The sequence below is a fragment of the Eriocheir sinensis genome, chromosome 3 (assembly GCF_024679095.1).
Source record: "Eriocheir sinensis breed Jianghai 21 chromosome 3, ASM2467909v1, whole genome shotgun sequence".
NCBI classification, from domain to species: Eukaryota; Metazoa; Arthropoda; class Malacostraca; order Decapoda; family Varunidae; genus Eriocheir; species Eriocheir sinensis.
The window spans coordinates 19,761,922-19,783,926 of record NC_066511.1 but is presented as its reverse complement, the minus strand read 5'-3'; the positions used below and the strand labels follow the sequence as shown (position 1 = coordinate 19,783,926).

Sequence of the window (22,005 nt, the reverse complement as noted above, 5' to 3'; positions counted from 1 at the left end):
CATTTTCATATTTAAAGCTGTATCTGTGAGGAATGTGAATGACAACACTTGCAATTAGATAAAGATCTGACTTTCAAAGTTAATACCTCATTCCTGCATACCCAGAATGAGAGGGTTCAGCCTTAAAAAAAAATATATATATATAAATAAAAATAAAGGACTGTTGTCCCAAACTGTGACACCGGCTATTACAGTACCCTACCGAGTTTCACACTTGCTTTTTTCCTAAGGTATAGCGCTAAACTCAAGTATCACGAAACTCGGGGAAAAGCAGACTTTTCCCCTCACTTTACTCCTTTGTTATCTCAAAATACGTACCTTGGAAAAAAGGAAGAAAATGAGAAAAGAGAATGGGTTATTTTGAGGTTGTGGCTGAAGGCAGCTGCCTTACAATTGGCTTACAGTTCTGAAAACATGCTTGTGATTTGATGTGAGTCCGATGATGTCATCAACGGCACTTACCTAATCAGCAGCCTCTCTGCCTTAGTGTGACTAACTACGACGAAATGAGAGCAGTGTGAATCTAAAGTTAACGTTAAGTTAAATCAATAGTTTGTAGTTTTTACAATGGGCCATAAGAATGAATCTCTGTGAATCTTGCCCCTGGGGCCAGATTCACATGGCGCCACGGCCACAAAGCTGAGCTCAGTTCTTCCCGCGCGCCACTTGAACAACAATACAGTACCCACGCTGCCACGCGACTCAACAATAGGGGTGGGCAGGTACCGGTACCAGTACTGGTGCTAATGGTACCAGCTATACGGTACGGTACCGGTACCAATACTAGCCAGTCGCTCATGGTGTCCCTCATTTCTTCCTCACACGAGTGAGGCTGAGACTGAGTGCCTGAGTGGATATCTTGGTGATATAAATATTCTCTCTCTCTCTCTCTCTCTCTCTCCACTGAATGAAGTGAATATTTATTTTTCGATAGAAACCTACCTCTTATTTGATTTACATTGTTTTTGATTTACGCGACCTCTTCAAGGACACAATACTCGCGTAAATTGAGAGTTACCTGTACCAGTGTCCAGTATTATCACATTTACAATTTCTAAATAATCGGCCGATTAATCGGTATCGGCTGATTATTGGTTACCGATTAATCGGTAATCGGCCAAATTGCTTATCGGTGCAACCCTACTGAAAAGTCAATAATTTTATTAGTGACTTCATGATTTGCGACAGAAACAGTTAGAAGATTACTTCATAACACACTGAAAAGTACCAGAAAAAAAAAAAATAAATAAAAAAATAAAAAAATAGCTTCGTCCAACAGTGTCCCACGGTTGAAGTTCTGGAAATTTACCCAGTTCTCTGACGAAGTTTGGGTCAACACCCCTGTCCTCCCATCTTTGAAGCCATAATCGCGCCCACAACAGCTTCTTCCTTCCATTTAACTACAGCAACAAGTCCATAACTAGGGTAACCACTGCAAAAGCCGCAACAGCCCTTACATTAGCAGACGACGCCACGTGGATACAGGGCAACTTCTTTGTTTACGGGCAACCGACCTGGACTGTGTGTGACGCACACCTGAAAAAGTTGGAGTTGAAGTCGCCAGTTGCCCCTACCGTCAATGCGGTTGGAGGAAAAAGGCCAAGTGTGACACCAGCTTACAGACAATGGACAACTCGCTGCTGGTTGGGCGTACAGGCAACCGCGGTTGCCCATAGCCCCAACGGCTGGAGCAAAATGGCCAGTGTGACACTGCCTTAAGGCAGCGAGGCTGCTGATTGGGTAAGAGCCGTCAATGACGATATTGGACTCACAACGAATCACAAGCGTGTTTTCAAAACTGCCAGCCAATCGTAAGGCAGCCGCCTTCAACTGCAGCTTGAAAACGACCCGTTCTCATTTTCCATTTTCTTCCTTTTACCAAGGTACGTGTTTTGAGATAACAAGGGAATAAAATCAGAAAAAAAAAAGTCAGCTTCTCCAAGGGTCGGAACCAATAAGTGCTTTTCAAGTGTTTTCAATACCCTGAGTTTCGTGATCCTCGAGTTTAGCGCTATACCTTCGGAACGAAGCAAGCACAAAACTCGGGAGGGTACTGTACTTATAAATTGTGCTTTCAACTTGAAAGAGGGTGATCAACACCTGTGAACACGGTCAACATGAGGGAGTCTAAGGCTGAGTTCCCACTATTCCGTTTTGACTGTGGTCGTTGGCATTAATGACGTCAAAATGACATGAGAGAAATGATGGGTGTTTGGTATGGAGGAGATGGGGTCTGTAATACGGTTTGATGACAAACAAAGTATGGACTGCATGGGCTACAGTGACTTCTTGATTGCTGCCTTTGTACTAGCTTCTGGGTAAGAAGACAGGCCAGCTAGGAGGAGGCAAAGGTTCTGGACATACCAACAATTATATTTCAAGCCTTAAAATTAATTATTATCAAATGCTACAGGTCATTACAGGTGGAATGGCAGGACAACCACTCTCACAGACAACACAGCAAACACTCTACAAGGGAGAAGTGGGCATACCCAGACCAAGACAGGCTGAGGTCTGCTCTGGCAGACAGCTTGATTAGCAAATAAAACAACAATTGATTGAATTCTCAACCATCTGCTTGCCTGTTGAAGTCGCCCCCTGTTCACAATATCATTTTGGTATGGGAGACTGTCATGCGGGGAAATGAAATACTTCGCAAATGACCCCTGGATGTTCTCTGCAGCAGAATACATATATTGTCCCTTATCTCCCCATCTCACCAGTGGGTTTGTTTACATCTGGGTGAGGTGGTGTAAGTTCTTGCCACACTTCCAGTTTTCAATGAAAATTATTTATCACCATGCATAATAGATGTATATAATGCAAATATATCTAAATTATTACTATATTAAAATTTATCAATATATTATTTTGTATCTAAGTACTTCTATTTCATATTTTCATGATACCTAGAATATTCAACATCGCTGGACGGTCACCACTGCTGCCATCGCTGACCAAAAAGTTAACTTAATTTGATCTCTCGCCGCTTGTCTTCGCCGTCAAAGGAGGACGAAACAGTGCCCGGTTCCCTCTGTTGTCATTCATACGGGGATGTTCATAAAGTCATTAACGTTGATAACCACCACAAAAGCAGAATAGTGGGAACCCAGCCTAAGGCAGCGCACATGACGCCGACAGTAGGTAAACGTGACCCATACATGTCAAAGCAGCACGAAACTCGGGGCAATAATGCATGAAAGTTGGAATGGTAAGAATTTAGGACTAAGCACAAAACTCCAGGATTGCAAAACTCAGGAGGGTACTGTGCATCATCACTAACAACAGATGATATACCCCAATTAAAAGATCTAATTAAAATAGGGTTCTCTGGAAAGAGAAAAAATGCATGTATTCTGCCAAAGGAACATACTTTAGTCTGCTATTCATAATGTATCTTGTACTGCTTGGCAATAATAAGTTTGAGTCACCCTCAAGCTAGCAGACTGGTAATTTATACTCTACGTGCATCACAGTAATAGCAGTTTTCTTTTATTATAATGATGCCTCTTTTAACTGTAATTCACTGCTACAGACTCAAACTGAACCCATCTAAATATCTTGAGGATGAGGCACATGTGGGAAAATATGCATCAGTGTGGAAGTGATTGGTGACTTGTACTTATTGTGCAAGTGTTAATTTTCACCAGTTCATTTAATACATGGGGAGAAATGGCTACCTAATCTAACATAAGTGTCAATATCAGTTGATTATTTCAGTCTCCTGTGCGTGTGTGTGGGTTTAATTTGTTATATGTGTGCACTTTGCTGGAATGAACTACAAGCTTGTGTCCTGGGTCTGAAGGTCTTGGGTTACTTCCTTTTGACAATGCCTGACCACCACCCCAGGAGATGGGACATAGGCAGGCCTGCCTAATAAATTCCCAGTACAAATTCACTGCTGAGTGGAAAGGGAAACAGGGTGTAAGGAGACTGCCCATCTGTCTCCACTCCGCCCGGGAATTGAACCCAGGATCTTTCAATTGTGAGCTGAGCATGCTTATCACTGCACAACAGTGCCATATCATAAACACAAACACACCTAGGAGAAACAACCCCTGACTGATACCTAGTTCTCATTTACTGCTGGATGGAATAGGAAATGAATGGAGACTGTCTGCTGCTCCACTCTGCCAGGGAATTGAACTCACAATCTCTTGGTTGTGGGATGAGCATGCTAACCACTGATATGGAGTATATATGTGTGTGTGTGTGTATTTACCTAGTTGTATTTACCTAGTTGTGACATACGGGAAAAGAGCTACGCTCGCGCTGTCCCGTCTCCATATCCGCTCTTATCCAACTTTTCCTTAAAATCATGAATGTTTCTTGCACAAACCACCTCCTCCACCAGTCCATTCCACAGCTCAATGCTTCTGTTTGGGAAGCTAAGCTTTTTCACATCTCGCCTACACGTGGTCGCCCTCAACTTCTTTCCATGTCCTCTTGTTTCTCTCTCGCTCCACACACACAGGTCCTCTCTGTCCAGATTCTCCACCCCACTCGCCACCCTGTAAACCGCTATCAGGTCTCTTTTTTCTCTTCTTCTCTCCAGGGTTGTGAGCCCCATGCTATTGAGTCTCTCCTTGTAAGTCCGGTCCCTGAGTTCCGGTACCATCTTAGTTGCCATTCTCTGTACTCTTTCCAGCTTTCTTATGTTCTTCTTTTCCTGAGGAGACCAGACCACTGCTGCATACTCGAACCTTGGCCTTATCATTGTAACTATTATTTTCTTCATCATCTCCTCGTCCAAATACACAAATGCCGTCCTTATGTTCCTCAGCAAATTCATAGTTTGTCCAGTTATCCTGTTGATCTGTTTGTCCGGTGACATGTTCTCTGAGATAGTCACTTCCAAATCTTTTTCTTCCATTCCTCTGCATATTATCTCACTTCCCATCTTATAATCATATTCACATCTTCTACCACTCCTACCAAACTCTATTTTTTTACATTTCCCAAGGTTAAATTCCATCTGCCATGTACCACTCCACTCCCATATTTTGTCCAGGTCACTCTGCAATGCCTCACAGTCTTTCACATCATTGACTTGTCTCAATAGCTTTGCATCATCTGCAAACAAACTCACATAGCTGGTCACTCCGTCCACCATATCATTTATATAAACAGCAAACATCATTGGCGCCAGCACCAAACCTTGTGGGACCCCACTCCTCACTGGGCACCAGTTGGAAACCCTGTCCTTGATTATTGTCCTCATTTCCCTGTTAGTTAGGACGTCCTCCAGCCACTTAATCAGTCCATCACTCACTCCACCCTTATTTTTAATTTTCCAAATTAGTCTTCTGTGCGGTAGTTTGTCGAGTGCCTTTTTCAAATCCAGGTACACTCCATCCCCCCCATGTATTAAATCTGTCACCCTTGAGTAATAACATAACAAGTTGGTGACACACGATCTCCCTCTCCTGAATCCAAACTGGCAATCGGAGATAATTCTCTCCCTTTCTAAAAAATCCGACCACCTGTTTTTAACTAGCCTCTCACATATCTTCGCAACCACACTAGTGAGTGATACCGGTCTGTAATTTAATGGGTCCTCTCTCTTACCTCCTTTATAAATTGGTACTATGTTTGCTCTCTTCCAATCTTGTGGTACCCTTCCTTCACTCAGGGAGGCGTTCATAATGGAGTGCAGTTTCTCTGCAAGTTGCTCACTACATTCTTTCAGGATCCACCCTGATACTTCATCTGGCCCTGTCGCCTTTCTTACATCCAGCTTGTTCAAGCTTTCTTTGACCTCCTGCACCATTAACTGTATCTCCTGCATAGCCCTTCCTCTTTCCTGGCCCGGTGGTTGTACGAATTCATCTTCCTTTGTGACTGAAAACTCTATGAAAGCTATTGTTCATCACTTCTGCCATCTCTGCTGGGTCTTCATATGTAGTTCCATCCATTTTCAGTTTATCGATTGTTTCTCTATTCTTTGATTTGCCGTTCACATGTCTATAAAATAATTTAGGTTGGTCTTTGCATTTGTCGATTATATCCTTTTCATATTTCCGTTTTTCTTCTCTTCTAATCTTTGTATATTCATTCCTTGCTTGTTTGAAATTGTTCCACGCGTTGATTCTTCTTTGTCTCCTCCATCCCTTCCAGGCCTCCTCCTTTCTTTTTCTAGCTGCCTCACATCTTTTGTTAAACCACTCCTTTTTACCAACATCCGTTTTGGTTACCTTAGGGACATATCTATTCTCGGCTTCTTTGTACAGCTTTATAAACTCCTCCCACTTGTCTTGTGTACTTTTGGGTTTGTACAGCCCACTCCAATTTGCATTTTCAAATAAAGTTCTCATATTAACAAAGTCTGCCTCAGAGTAGTTACTTCTCCCTATTTTGTGATCCTCTTTTCGGTCAATCGTTCTCTTTTCTTTTACTTCAAATTCCACAATCGCATGGTCACTCTTTGCTATTGGGCAATCTATTTTAATATTTTCTATTACTTCCAGTTCCTTGCTAAAAAACAGGTCTAATCTTGATGCCTCTCCTTCTTTCCCGAATCTAGTATGTTCCTTAACCCATTGCATCAGCACATGTTCCATTGCCAATTGCAGGAGTCTTCCTCCCCACGACTCTTCTGTTCCCTGCGTCTGCCAATCCTCCCATTCTACCTCTTTGCAATTAAAATCACCCATTAAAATTTTCTCTCACCCTCTCTCAACATTCCATCCAAGCAACTCACTGTGTCTCGTATCATTTGTTCATATTCTCGGGCCTTCCATGCATTGGTTCTTGGTGGCACATACCCTACTACATACTGCCTCCTTCTTCCTTCAGCACCCACAATTTTCACTTTCAGCACCTCTGCTAAGCCTTCACCCTCAATCACCTCTTCCACCCTAATGCCCTAGTGTGTGTGTGTGTGTGTGTGTGTGTATTTACCAAGTTGTGACATACGGGAAAAGAGCTACGCTCGAGCTGTCCCATCTCCATATCCTCTCTTGTCCAACTTTTCCTTAAAATCATGAATGTTTCTTGCACAAACCACCTCCTCCTCCAGTCTATTCCATAGCTCAATGATTCTGTTTGGGAAGCTAAACTTTTTCACATCTCGCCTGCACATGGTTGCCCTCAACTTCTTTCTATGTCCTCTCGTTTCACACACACAGGTCCTTTCTGTCCAGATTCTCCACCCCACTCGCCACCCTGTACACCGCTATCAGGTCTCCTCTCTCTCTTCTTCTCTCCATGGTTGTGAGCCCCATACTATTGAGTCTCTCCTCATACGTCCGATCACTAAGTTCCGGTACCATCTTAGTTGCCACTCTCTGCACTCTTTCCAGCTTTCTTATGTTCTTCTTTTTGTGAGGAGACCAGACCACTGCTGCATACTCGAACCTACTGTATCCCATAAATATATTTTGTCAACGGACAAGTAATACTTGTTAAGTGTATTTATATATATATATATATATATATATATATATATATATATATATATATATATATATATATATATATATATATATATATATATATATATATATATATATATATATATATCAAATAGTACGGTTTCCAACAGTACGGTTTCGGTTTTATACGGAATGTCATGGCAGGATTTTTTAGGATTTTTAAATTTCACGCTAGTTGCACCGAGTAGCCATGGCGTGAGTGGCAACACTGTTCTACCAAAACACCTGCTGAAAGCACCCCAAAGTGTTCGAGAAAGGTGTTCACCTTGCAGAAACATTCAGATTTATGAGAAGTTACGTTTTGGGATGAGTTACGTTGTGGTAGGGAGAGCATACCATGTGAATGACAGCAGTGTTTGCTGTATCTATCTTAGTGTAAAAGAAATTCTTGCAGCAGTAACTGCCAGTGCTCCTAGAGTGCTGCAAGAGTGGAGATAAAGGCCGTCCTTTTACTAAGCCTCGTTGTTGCTATGGTAACGGCGTCTCACTCGCAGCAAAATGGTGTACGCAGATCTTCCTGGCAACATTTAACATGCATTACTAGCTGTCCTGGCTGACGAACTCCTTACAACAGAATATGAAAAGAAAGCTGAAGTGGTTATGGTGGCACAGAGAGGTGAAATGCAATGGAAACACTTATTCGTGTTTGTTTGGGCCACCATATTTGCTGATGACATTATCACGGCATGAAGGCTCTCCACCTCTCAAAGCCGGGAGCCAGCAGATGTGCCAAGTTGGCAACTCGTGCTGCCGCGTCACACATTTGAGAGCACTTGCGACGTTCCGAAAGTCCAGATTCCCTCTCTGAAACGCAGCCCAGGAGTGTTTCTAGGGGGGGGCACGAATTTTATACGGATTTTCGAATAGTACGGGAGTCCTGGGTCCCTAACCCCCGTACTATTTGAGTGACGACTGTATATATATATATATATATATATATATATATATATATATATATATATATATATATATATATATATATATCTATATATACACAGTACCCTCTCGAGTTTCGCGATCCTCGAGTTTAACGCTTAGTCCTAAATTCTTACCACTCCGACTTTCGCGCATTACCGCCCCAAGTTTCGAGTTGCTTTGACATGTACGGGTCGCGTCTACCTACCGTCAGCGTCATGTGTGCTGCCTTAAAAGGCGGTGTCCAACCATTGGGACTATGGGCAACCGCGGTTGCCTGTATGCCCAACCAGGAGTGAGTTAATTATTGGGTGTCCGTATGAATGGAAAACGGTTGTGGGTACAAGCGTGGGAAAGTGGGTACCTCACGGCTGTATGTAAACAAATAGACGACGACAGTGGCTGAGGAGTGAGGAGCAGTGGAAGATGGCCCACCAATAGACTCGTAAAATGGACTGGCAGAGCTGCTTTGCTTACTACTTGATTAACAAGATAAGAGAACACCCCGTGCTGTGGAACCACAGTCCCCCCAAAATTTTCTCCAGTCTATGAAAATTGTAGATCTCTCGGTGTTGTTTTCCTTTTCTTCTTCTTTTGGCCTGTAATGCATGGCAGCGACGGTGAAAAGTAATAGTGGAAAATAGCAAAAGGGTGCAGAAAAGCAAAATCAGGGAAAGAAAAGGACAGAAAACACCTAAGTTCAGGGTGAAGTGAATAACTGCACACTGCGAAGTAACTGAGTGCATGTTGTGAAGTATAAAAGTGTGGAGAAGGAGGACCTAAGAAGCGATATAAAGCGTTACAGGTCAAAAGAAGAAGAAGAAGGTCCATTACACTGGTGCCGTTGTAAAGGCAATACCTCCGACACCATCACATCACATGGCAGCAACGGTCGGGTCCACTACATTGGCCAGTGTTGCGAGAAATATCTCCCCGCTGAAATTAGTCATTCTGCTGTCCACCACGCATGCGCGCTGTGGGAATACACAGCATTAAAAGTATTAATTTGCCTGCTTTTGTTCTTGTTTGTCCGCTTGTGATCTTTGTGAGCGGTGAGGGAAATATGGAAACAGTAAGCAAGTTGAACCTCCCTGCGAGCTATTTTGCGGCGGCTGCGGCAGTTTACCTTCAATAGGCATTGAAAAGTTAATCATGATATTAGTGATTTAATGATTTATAACTGAAAGAGTTAGCAGATTATATCATAACACACACAAAACTACCAGAAGCTATAGGTCTGTCCAACTGTACCACGGGTAACAGCTAGCGACCACCCTTATTTTAGCAGACGACACCACATGGATCACAAATGTGTTCTCAGAACTGCCAGCCAATATTGTAAGGCAGCCGCCTTCAACTGCGGCTTCAAAACAACCTGTTCTCACTTCCCATTTGCTGCCTATTACCATGGTACGTATTTTGAGGGAGTAAAGTCAAAAAAATTGTGATAACAAGGGAGTAAAGTCGAAAAAAAAAAAGTATTTTTTCTTTCCACTGGTCGGAACCAATAAGCGCTTTTTCATGGATTTCAATACCTTGAGTTTCGCGATCCTCGAGTTTAGCACTATACCTTCGGAATGAAGCAAGCGCGAAACTTGAGGGTATATATATATATATATATATATATATATATATATATATATATATATATATATATATATATATATATATATATATATATATATATATATATATATATATATACAGACTATAGTACCCATCAGTGAAGGAATGTCTAGTTACAGTGGCTATCAGGTTCACTCCGAAGTAAAGGGTGCAAATAATATTCAAGGTTGTGGACCAGGCCACCACTGGTTATTGAACCTTTGCATTTACAATAAATGGGCTTTGAGAATGGAAGCTGATTTGTTAGTATTCATGGCAGAAGTCTCATATCAAATGGGATGTTGTAGGACTCAATGAGGTGAGAAGGCTTGGCAAGAAACAAAAAGTACTTAAGAGCAGTCATGCATTTTACTGGAGTAGCAAGCCCAAGGGCAGCAAGCTGCAATGCAGTAGGAGTTTTAATTCATATAGGCCTAGAAAAAATCTTGATTGAATTTTTTTTTTGCATAAATGAGCGAGTGGCATCAGTTACATTTGAATTAAATGACAACACGAAAAAGGCAATTTGAGTGTATGCCCCAACATCAATCAATACTGATTAGAATGTTGATAAATACTACAAAGATGTTCAATCAATTATGAAGAGGACCTATTCTTTTTAATGTTATCATGGATGATTTCAATAAAGGTGGGGAAAAAGCTGCTGGTGAAACCCTAATGGGTAATCATGGCATATATTCACAAAATGAACAAGGCTGAACCCTTGTACTTTGTTGAAAATTATTACTCAAAAATAATGAATGCACTCTTATAATCCGCACACTGAAAAAGGATGAGGATATCACCTTCTGGGGTAATATAAGTGACAATGACATTGTAACAGTTCTCAACAAAGTAAATACTGGTAGCAACCCGAGAACACAGTACCCCTCGACACAGGGCTGGTGTGACATCCGGATTACCAGTTTACCTTCCCTAGGTTTCCCCACATATCTACTGACAAGCCTGACAGGGAGGATGAACAGCTGGGTGGGCTGCATGCTGACTCTCCGGGACAGGATTCGAACTTAAGCCTGCGGATTTGTAGCTAGATACACTAATCACTGCACCACATGTCAAGGTATTGATATACAATATGCAATCACTTTGATCCTTATCACTCATACATGTTCTAATTCCATTTTTCTTCAGTTCAATCCACTACCCTGAGACACAGGACAGATGTGACATCCGAGTTACCACAGTTTACCTTCCAAAGGTTTCCTGAGGTATCTGTTTATCGACCAGCCCGAAAGGGAGGATGAACAGCTGGAGAGGTTGCATGCTGACTGCCTGGACTTGACCCTGTGCCCACAGACTTGTAGCCAGGCACACTAATCACTGCACCACAGAGTGATACTATGTGCTAGTCATGGGTTCCATATATTTCATCTCTGCCAATACAGAGATTTACCCATTGGTATTCTCAATTGGGCACCTTACATCATCACATAAGGGGTAAAAACTTGGTGGAGGGACTGTTTTTGTGCCTCAAACAAGGGAAGTGGGCCTAAACAGTGACCTATTTTGATTTTTATATGAACCTCACAAGCCAGACTTTGTTGCATCCCTGGAAATTCCATCTAGCATCCCCTGGGGATGCAGGCACCCCAGGTTAGGAACCCCTACCTGCCCTAGAAGTACCCTTCTTTTATAGAATAATAAACAAGTTTATGTTTTTAGAAACTGTTTGCATAAAACTATACAGGCACCTAATGTGAATTCAAAATATGAGGGGAGTGGACACACCAAGGTTACATATAGTCCTTGCTGACATCATTCATCAACACATTTGGCAACATTAATGATGTTCACTCTCATGTACTAGTGTGATATTTCAATGGCACATGGAAGGAAGCTTATGCCACTGCAGCACATTTCTTATAATTTCTCTTTGTTTTGCTTTACCATATATGCTTTGACTCTACTCTACTGCAGTCACCACAGCAAAGCAAATAAAATACTGCAACAGGATAAAATTTATGCAAGATGTCATACAATATCCAAAGGAATATGGTAACGGGCAGCTGAAAGCTGAAAGAGCTTTTGGAACACCACCAACTGGGTAAAAAAAAAAAAAAAAAAAAAAAAACATTGATGATAGCTTGATAGCCTTGAAAATTTGGCCATGTCTTGTACAACACATATTACTATAATTTTGCAATAGTTTATTAAGTGTGTGTGTATTCACCTATTTGTTGTATACAGGGCCTGAGTTCAAGCTCAGATTGTCCAACTTTTCTTTCATTTTATGGACACTTCCCGCTTCAACAATGTCTTTGCCTAGTCTATTCCACGTATCCACATTACGGTATGGAAAACTGTACTTCTTTATGTGTGTGTGTGTGTGTTTACCTAGTTGTGACATATGGGAAAAGAGCTAAGCTCACGCTGTCCCGTCTCAATATCCGCTCTTGTCCAACTTTTCCTTAAAATCATGAATGTTTCTTGCACAAACCACTTCCTCCTCCAGCTTATTCCATAGCTCAATGCTTCTGTTTGGGAAGCTAAACTTTTTCACATCTTGCCTACACGTGGTCGCCCTCAACTTCTTTCCATGTCCTCTCATTTCTCTCTCGTTCCACACACACAGGTCCTCTCTGTCCACATGCTCCACTCCGCTCTCCACCCTGTACACTGCTATCAGTTCTCCTCTTTCTCTTCTTCTCTCCAGGGTTGTGAGCCCCTTGCTATTCTCTCCTCATAAGTCCAATCTCTAAGTTCCAGTACCATCTTAATTGTCACTCTCTGCACTCTTTCCAGCTTTCTTATGTTCTTCTTTTCGTGAGGAGACCAGGCCACTGCTGCATACTCCAACCTTGGCCTTATCATTGTAACTATTATTTTCTTCATCATCTCCTCCTCCAAACAACAAAGGAGACAGCTCAAGGGAAAAAAAAAAAAAAAAAAAAAAAAAAGCCCACTATTCACTGCTCCTAAAAAAGAATCAAAAGAGGTGGCCGAAAGAGAGGTCAATTTTGGGAGGAGAGGTGTCCTTTTGTCCTTTTTGGTTACTTTAGGGAGATATCTATTTTTAGCTTCCTTGTATAGTTTTAAAAACTCTTCCCACTTATCCTGTGTACTCTTGGCTTTGTACAGCCCACTCCAATTTGCATTTTCAAAAAAAGTTATCATGCTAACAAAATCTGCCTCACAGTAGTTACTTCTCCCAATTTTGTGATCCTCTTTTCGGTCAATCGTTCTCTTTTCTTTTACTTCAAATTCCACAATCGCATGGTTGCTCTTTGCTATTGGACAATCTACTTTAAGATTTTCTATTACTTCCGGCTCCTTGCTAAATACCAGGTATACTCTTGATGCCTCGCTTTCTTTCCCGAATCTAGTACGTTCCTTAAGCCCCTCGTGCACAATGACACATTTTGCATCATCAAGGGTAAAAGGTCCTGGCACACGATGATGCAAAATGCATCATAAACTTTAAAAAATTTATTAAAAATTAAGTTTTCGGTGAAAATGCGTCAAATTTGGAAGCGGCGGCATGAGTGGTCCAATTTGCCGGACGTTGTTACGAGAATTACCTCCTCACAGAAATAAGTCGCTCTCCTGTCAACCTTTAATGCGCACTAGGGGGGTACACGGCAGGAAAAACATTAATTTGCCTGGTTTTGTTCTAGTTTGTCCACTTGTGAGTGAAATGTAGAAACTGTAAGCAAGTTGATCACCTCTGAGTTATTTTGCGACGCAGTTGTGGGCTGCGGCAGGTATACAACAGGCATTGAAAAGTCAATCGTCTAATGATTTGTGACAGAAACAGTTATAAGATTATTTCATAACACCCCAAAAACTCCCCCCCCCCCCCCAAAAAAAAAAAGTTTCACCTATCAGTGCGAGATTGGAGCAATTTTACCTATACCCGTAACAATACGGCTCCCCCACAGGGCCCCACTGCCAACCTGGCGGCCTCAGTGCCCCACAGTCCATCGCCAAGTGCGGCTATATAGACAACGTGCAGACAACAACACACACACACACACACACACACACACACAAAAAAAAAAAAAAAAAAAAAAAAAAGTTTAGGTTTATCGGTATTATTTTACGTATTATTTTATTTTCGGTGCTTATAATGGACTTTCGGCATTAACGGACTAATCTCCCCCCAATCAGTCCGTTATATTGAGGTTTACTGCATATATATATATATATATATATATATATATATATATATATATATATATATATATATATATATATATATATGTATATATATATATATATATATATATGACCAACCCTTTTGTTAGCTTTTAATCAACTTCCTTATAGGTTGCAGTTTAAATCACATAAAATCATATTTTACAGGCAATCAATATTCAATCATTGATTAAGCATAATTAGACTTTTGCTAATATTAATATAATGAGTGCACTTTCCTTGTAAGCTGGCATTATTCATGATGGGTGCCATTCATGTTAACCCCTCAATATCAGAAACAGGACAAGACTCTACTGCCAGTTAACAAGAGCAGTAGTAGCTGTGACAGCCCCACAGCTAAAACTTTGCTAATTAATACTTGAAAAGTAGCTGAGAACTCTGGGCAGAAGCATTTACTTAAATATCAGAAATCTTGATTCAAATTCCTGCATAAACCTTGACATACATTAATCAGACAACATAAGAAAATATTTGGTATTACAGATTGTAGCTGCAATGATGGTGTCTTATAACTTTCAAATCTCATGTTCTTGTAAGTGTACGTTTGTTTGGAGTATAGGAGTGTGGGAGTTTACTTACATCCTCGGCAGCATCAAAATCAGTTGAGTTGAGGGATTCCCGGGACCCTCTGCGGAGCCTGTCCCTTGATGCTGAAAGGCGCCGATTGCCCTCTGGGGTCATCCCGTCCTTGACCAGATTCACAGCCTGGGGTAACCATTGGCGCGCACACAGTTACATGCGCGCAGGCAGACAAATTAGACCATAAGTGTTCAGAGCAGCATGCAACATATACATTTCAACTAAGTAATCACTCGAGAGTAAATGCTGTTGATTAATTGAAGTTTACGTAACCATTTTCTTTCAATTTTTTACATTTAAATATATCTAACAAAATTTACTCTCATCATTAATTAGAGCTCTAGTGCTCAAAAACATGAAATCAGGGTAATAATGCATCATCACAGTTCACAATGCAGCTTATTCTCACATAAAGTTAACATAAAGTGGAGTTTGGTGCTCTAACTAATACATAGCGGTCACACACGCGCACACACACACACACACACACACACACACAGACACATGCGTGTGCATATAACACAAACACGCACACACACTCATACATAAACAAACACACACACAAAAAGTATGTGCACATCCAAACTATATGTAATGATGAAATAAATAAATAAATAAATATATATATATATATATATATATATATATATATATATATATATATATATATATATATATATATACAGTCACCTCTTGCGTTCCTGGAGATGTCGTGTTATTTAAAATAGCGTTATTTAAACATAATTTCCCCAAAAGAAACAATAGTAATATGGGGGTTACGTTCCTGGACACTGGGAAAGTGTCTATTTTGGGGATTGTGTTACTCTAACCTTAAAGAAACACATTATTAATACATTAGCAGGTCACGGAAACAACAAAAACACACGTTCCTCTCAAATGCGTGACGCCACAGCACGAGTTGCCAACTCGGACTGCCCACTGCAGCCCAGTTTGGAGAGGTGGAGCGCCTCCGTGCTGTGATGACGTCATCAGCAAATATGGCGGCCCAAACAAACATATATAAGTGCTTCCATTGCATTTCACCTCTATGTGCCACCATAACCACTGCAGCTTCCTTTTCATCCTCTGTTGCAAGGAGCTTGTCGGCCAGAACAGCTTGTGATGCTTGTTTAAACGTCATCACGAAGATCAGTGGACGCCATTTTGCTGCCAGAACAGCTAGAGAGAGAGCAGCGGATGCAATATTACTGCCAGTGAGACGCCGTTACCATAGCAACGACAAGGCTCAACTGAGAGGCGCACAAAAGCGTTTGATAGAGGGGTTTGGGTGGTCCAGGCACCCGGGACGGCCCGAGTCGCTCTCTCAAACACAACCCAGAAGTAGCGTGGGTGCGCATGACGTCATTGTGCGTGACATCATCAATTAAACGCGCGTAAAATCAAGAATATCGCGTTAGTTAATCATATCTCCTTAAATATAAACTCGTGTTAATCAAGAGGTGACTGTATATATATATATATATATATATATATATATATATATATATATATATATATATATATATATATATATATATATATATATATATATATATATATATATATATATATATATATATATATATATATATATATATATATATATATATCTATATATATATATATATATATATATATATATATATATATATATATACAGGTAGTCCTTGAGTTATGATGTATGTGACTTGCAACTGCTTGACCTTACGACCAGGCCATTAATATTAGTAATACTTGGTTAAGAAATGAGTTGACAATTCAAACATCCCACCACAGATAGAGACGTTGTTTGTTAACACAGCACTTCTATACATCCTCCCACCCCACCTCCATCCTGCTTCCATGTTCTTCATATTGACAACAAGTACAGATAGTCCTCAAGTTAAGACATATGCAACTTACAAATGCTCACATTTACGATCAGGCCAGTATTACTAATAATATGGTAGGCATGCCTGGTCAAACTCTTTCGCCTCTGCCTGTCAACATCTACCTTTCCTTCTTGCTGGAAGTATGCCTTCATACAGCCTCTACCTAAGAAGGGTGACCGCTCCAATCCCTCAAACTACCGTCCTATTGCTTTACTTTCTTGTCTATCTAAAGCTTTTGAATCAATCCTTAACCGGAAGATTCAAAAGCACCTTTCCACTTCTGACCTTCTATCTGATCGCCAGTATGGGTTCCGCAAGGGGCGTTCTACTGGTGATCTCCTAGCCTTCTTAACTGACTCTTGGTCATCCTCTCTTAGCCGTTTAGGTGAAACTTTTGCTATTGCGCTGGACATATCAAAAGCTTTTGATAGGGTCTGGCACAAATCTTTGCTTTCTAAACTACCCTCCTACGGTTTCTATCCTTCTCTCTGTACCTTTATCTCCAGTTTCCTCTCTGACCGTTCTATTTCTGCCGTGGTAGACGGTCACTGTTCTTCCCCTAAATCTATTAACAGTGGTGTCCCACAGGGTTCTGTCCTATCTCCCACTCTTTTTCTGTTGTTCATTGATGATCTTCTTTCCAAAACGAACTTTCCTATCCATTCCTACGCCGATGATTCCACTCTGCATTATTCAACTTCTTTTAATAGAAGACCCACACTTCAGGAACTTAACGACTCAAGGCTGGAGACTGCAGAACGCTCAGCCTCAGACCTTACTATTATTTCCGATTGGGGCAAGAAGAACCTGGTGTCCTTCAACGCCTCAAAAACACAGTTTCTCCACCTATCCACTCGACACAATCTTCCAAACAACTATCCACTATTCTTTGACAACACCCAGCTATCACCTTCCTCAACACTAAACATTCTCGGTCTATCCTTAACTCAAAATCTCAACTGGAAACTTCATATCTCATCTCTTACTAAATCAGCTTCCTCGAGGCTGGGCGTTCTGTACCGTCTCCGCCAGTTCTTCTCCCCTGCACAGTTGCTGTCCATATACAGGGGCCTTGTCCCCTCGTATGGAGTATGCATCTCATGTGTGGGGGCTCCACACACAGCTCTTCTGGACAGAGTGTAGTCTAAGTTTCTTCGTCTAATAAGATCTCCTCATAATAATGATAGTCTTCTACCTCTTAAATTCATCCGCAATTTTTCCTCGCTTTCTATCTTCTATCGATATTTCCACGCTGACTGCTCTTCTGAACTTGCTAACTGCATGCCCTTCCCCTACCGCGGCCCCGCTGCACTCGACTTTCTACTCATGCTCATCCCTATACTGTCCAAACCCCTTATGCAAGAGTTAACCAGCATCTTCACTCTTTCATCCCTCACGCTGGTAAACTCTGGAACACTCTTCCTTCATCTGTATTTCCTCCTGCCTACGACTTAAACTCTTTCAAGAGGAGGGTATCAGGACACCTCTCCTCCCGAAACTGACCTATCTTTCGGCCACCTCTTTGGATTCTTTTAAGGTGCAGTGAGTAGCAGGCTTTTTTTTTATTAATGTTTGTTTTTTGTGTGCCCTTGAACTGTCTCCTTTGCTGTAAAAAAAAAAAAAAAAAAAAAAACAAAAAAATCTAAATGACTATATGGGCGATACGCGAGCTCGTGTAGTAGTAATTCGTGTCATAGGAATACATGTTCTTATGGGAAAAATGGTATATTGGCGGCACTGCCCAGACAACCTGGCCTTTTTTGTATTGCTGCCTCCCTCACCAAGCATCGAACAGCCATGCCCTCACCACAGGACACCAATTGGGTGCACATATACACACAGTAGGCATGGCTGCTATGCGACTATTTGGACGACATGAGAGCTCACGTAGTAAGAATTTGTTCATAAATTGTGCTTTTCAACATGAAATATAATTTTGTGAGTAGGAGAAGCCAATTCCTTAATGAAATATGGAAATATTCACTCTTTCAGAGTTATGAGAAGTAAGAGCAGTATGATACATTTTCCCAGCAACCCGCCGGCCAAAACTACCAGTCCTCCTTCCTCCTCCCTTCTGTCCTTCCTTCCTTTTTATTCATCTTCCTACCTCCTTCTCATCCAACCATCTCTAGATTTTGTCCCTCCATAGAGGGACCATGGACCTTTGTCAGGTGACAGCCTATGAAGAGGGAGCCAACAGATCGTCGGCTCTGTCAACGAGGGTTAGCGTGTCTCTACCCTTCTCATCCTGTCTGTTTTTCTTATCTTCCCTTCCTTAATATCTGAAGTGTTCAGCTGATATAGCAAGACAATCTTAACTTTCCCTCATTCCTCCCTTCCGTCCTTCAGTCCTGTCTGCATCTGTCCAATATTTTTCTTTCCTTTCTTCCTGTCTGAATCTGCTCATTTTCTTTTTTTCCCCTTAAGCATATTCATAGATAACAAGACATCAAAAAGCAGAGATACCATGTCGTAAATGTAAAGCAAACAACTAAATAAGTCAGAGACACATCAGTCCTCGCTGACAGAATGACTTGTTCGGCTCGGCTGATGCCAGTCAATAGTCGGTCTGCTGGCACCCTGCTACGGGCCACCATTGGCAAAGCCCCGTGTCACGCTTATGATTCGCTGTAAGTCCGATGATGTCATTGATGCCGCTCACCCAATCAGTGACCTCTCTGCATTAGTGCACCTCTAGCTACGACGAAATGAAAGCTTTGTGTTTACTAGCATAGAAAGGTGGCGGCTGTCAGCAAGGTCATCCAACTGAGTGAGTCTAAGGCAGAATGCGCGATGCCGACAGTAGGTAGATGTGACCTGTACATATCAAAGCAGCGTGAAACTCAGGCCGATAATGTGTGGAAGTTGGGATGGTAAGATTTTAGGACTAAGCTCGAAACTCAAGGATTGCGAAACTCAGATACCATGAAACTCGAGATGATATATATATGTATATATATATATATATATATATATATATATATATATATATATATATATATATATATATATATATATATATATATATATATACAGTAGAGCCCCATTTAGCACGAGAATTAGGTGGATGAACGCGGTCGTGCTAACTGAATTCGCGTTAATTGAATAAAGTAAGCAATATGAAAAAAAAATATTTGGTGCACACGTGGGTCTGACTTTTGGGTTTGTTAATTAAAAAAAAAAATAAATAAAATAAATAAATAAATAAATAAATAAATAAATAAATAAATAAATAAAATAAAACCCTACAATTGGCTGAGCTCTGAAAACACGCTTGTGATTCGCTGGGAGTCCAATGACGTCATTGCCGGCGCTCACTCGGTCAGCGGCTTCACTGCCTTAAGGCAGTGTCACACTTGGACAAACGGCAAATCCAAATTTTCCGGGTGCCTCACTGCCCTAAGGCAGTGTCACACTTGGACAACCGGCAAATCCAAATTTTCCGGGTGTGCGTCACACATGGCCAAGGTCAGTTGCCCGTATCCACATCCAAAACGTAAACAATGCACTTGCCCTGTATCAACATGGCGGCGTCTGCTAAAGTAAGGGCTCTCGCGGCTTGTGCCGCGCATCATGGCGTGTTTTGCTGCGCATCATGGCGTGTTTTGCCGCGCATCATGGCGGCTTGTGCCGCACATCATGGTGGCTTGTGCCGCGCATCATGGTGGCTTGTGCCGTGCATCATGGCGGCTTGTGCCGCGCATCATGGTGGCTTGGCGCAATTTTCAAAATTCAGTCATGGTGGCTGCTCGTGCTAACTGAGGCTTTCGTGCTAATTAATTCTTTTCTTGGTAGATGGTGGCTCGCGCTAATTGATCTCGTGCTAAGTGGGGCTCTACTGTGCATATATATATATATATATATATATATATATATATATATATATATATATATATATATATATATATATATATATATATATATATATATATATATATATATATATATATATATATATATATATATATATATATATATATATATATATATATATATATATATATATATATATATATATATATATATATATATATATATATATATATATATATATATATATATATATATATATATATACACACACACACACACACACACACACACACATGCACAGGCAAACTTTGTTATACAGTAGTGTGCTATATAAATTTTTGGACACACCCTCCTCGCTATAAAGAATGTTGATACTGATATATCAAAATGTGCTGTTCTGCCATACTTAGAGAGTCACACATGTTGAGAGTCACTTCTGAGTGAACAAAGCAGCATAAAGAGCAAAATTTCACTACAGATCATTTCAAACAAGGAAGTTTCATGCCACAATTTGCATAGGTCAGACATGTATGGAGTTCACTGGTATGCTCTTATGGGGAACAAACATATATCACACACACAGACACACGCATGCATAAGAAAAAATGCTTTCAATCTTTTTCACTGCCAATGCAAGTTATTTACAGTTCCAGCCTTTGAGAGGACAACATTAAAGTACACTTCATAATTTGGAACCAACTTCTATTCACTTGCTGATAAAATTGTCTCATTATTTGGTGTATCTATTTGCCTATAGTTCTGATCATGAGTTACTTCTGCAAATTCCCCTTGAGGGGATGACCATGGAATCTCTTTTTAAGAATCACCTTCAGGATCATCATTAACCATGCAAACAAGCCCATCAAATGTAAACATGCCACTATAAGTGGCTTCACATGTCCTTTCAAACCTTTTCGGAAAACTTTTGTAAAGAAGCGGCTCAGCATGTTACTTGAAAGACTAAAAGATAACCTAATTCTCAAATAAGTGTAGGACAAGGAAGTAAAGCTTCCCTGTGTGATGTAGTCACTATGGTTGTTTATTTGTCCATCTTATTTACATTAGTAAGAGGGCAAACCAAAGCAGCACAAGTACACTGACTAACAGAAATTTGGGTGTGGGAAGTATAACAGGCATATATCTGTTCATCAATCTCTTTTTTGTACAAAGAAAAATTAATGATACATTGAAATTTACAAAAAGAAGTTACTGAAAAATAGTTGTGCATGACACCAGAATAGATTAAAGGATAAGTCACAGCCAGGGCAGTTATAAATAATGTGAGGGACAAGAGGAGAGTTTAGCATAAAGAAGTGGATTTGTCAGGCATAACATCCCAACTCCTCTTGTCATTCAACCATTTATTTAGGCTCAAGTCTGCCTTCTCTGATCTCTGAAATATAGTATTTGAATGACACAATGAGCACCAATCCCAGGTCATTCAAGTTGAGAAATTGGCCTTGAAAGAGGAACAAAGAAGCTAATTAGAGTAGATAGGTCATATTTCAATGTGGAAGAGATTGGATAAAGATAAATGTCAGGTCTGGTCCTGGGATGCACACAATTTTGACATCATTATATCCCATTGAGTCCTGAAAAGGTAAAGTAGGGAG

General features: G+C 40.7%; 1 protein-coding gene across 24 annotated transcripts in view; it reads right to left on the bottom strand.

Annotated features, from left to right (window-relative positions):
* The window catches only part of LOC127006152 (kinesin light chain-like), a 125,123-nt gene that overhangs the window by 27,165 nt on the left and 75,953 nt on the right, over window positions 1-22,005 (bottom strand). For 21 of the 24 annotated variants that reach the window (XR_007759248.1, XM_050875741.1, XM_050875778.1 and 18 more), the window contains one exon: window positions 14,709-14,834. The exons of the other annotated variants lie outside the window; for them this stretch is intronic. Coding sequence is in view for 20 of the 21 variants with exons in the window: in XM_050875741.1 (XP_050731698.1) it covers window positions 14,709-14,834 (126 nt within the window). In the remaining variant the exon portion in view is untranslated. The remainder of the gene's footprint in view (window positions 1-14,708; window positions 14,835-22,005) is intronic. 24 annotated transcript variants of the gene reach the window in all.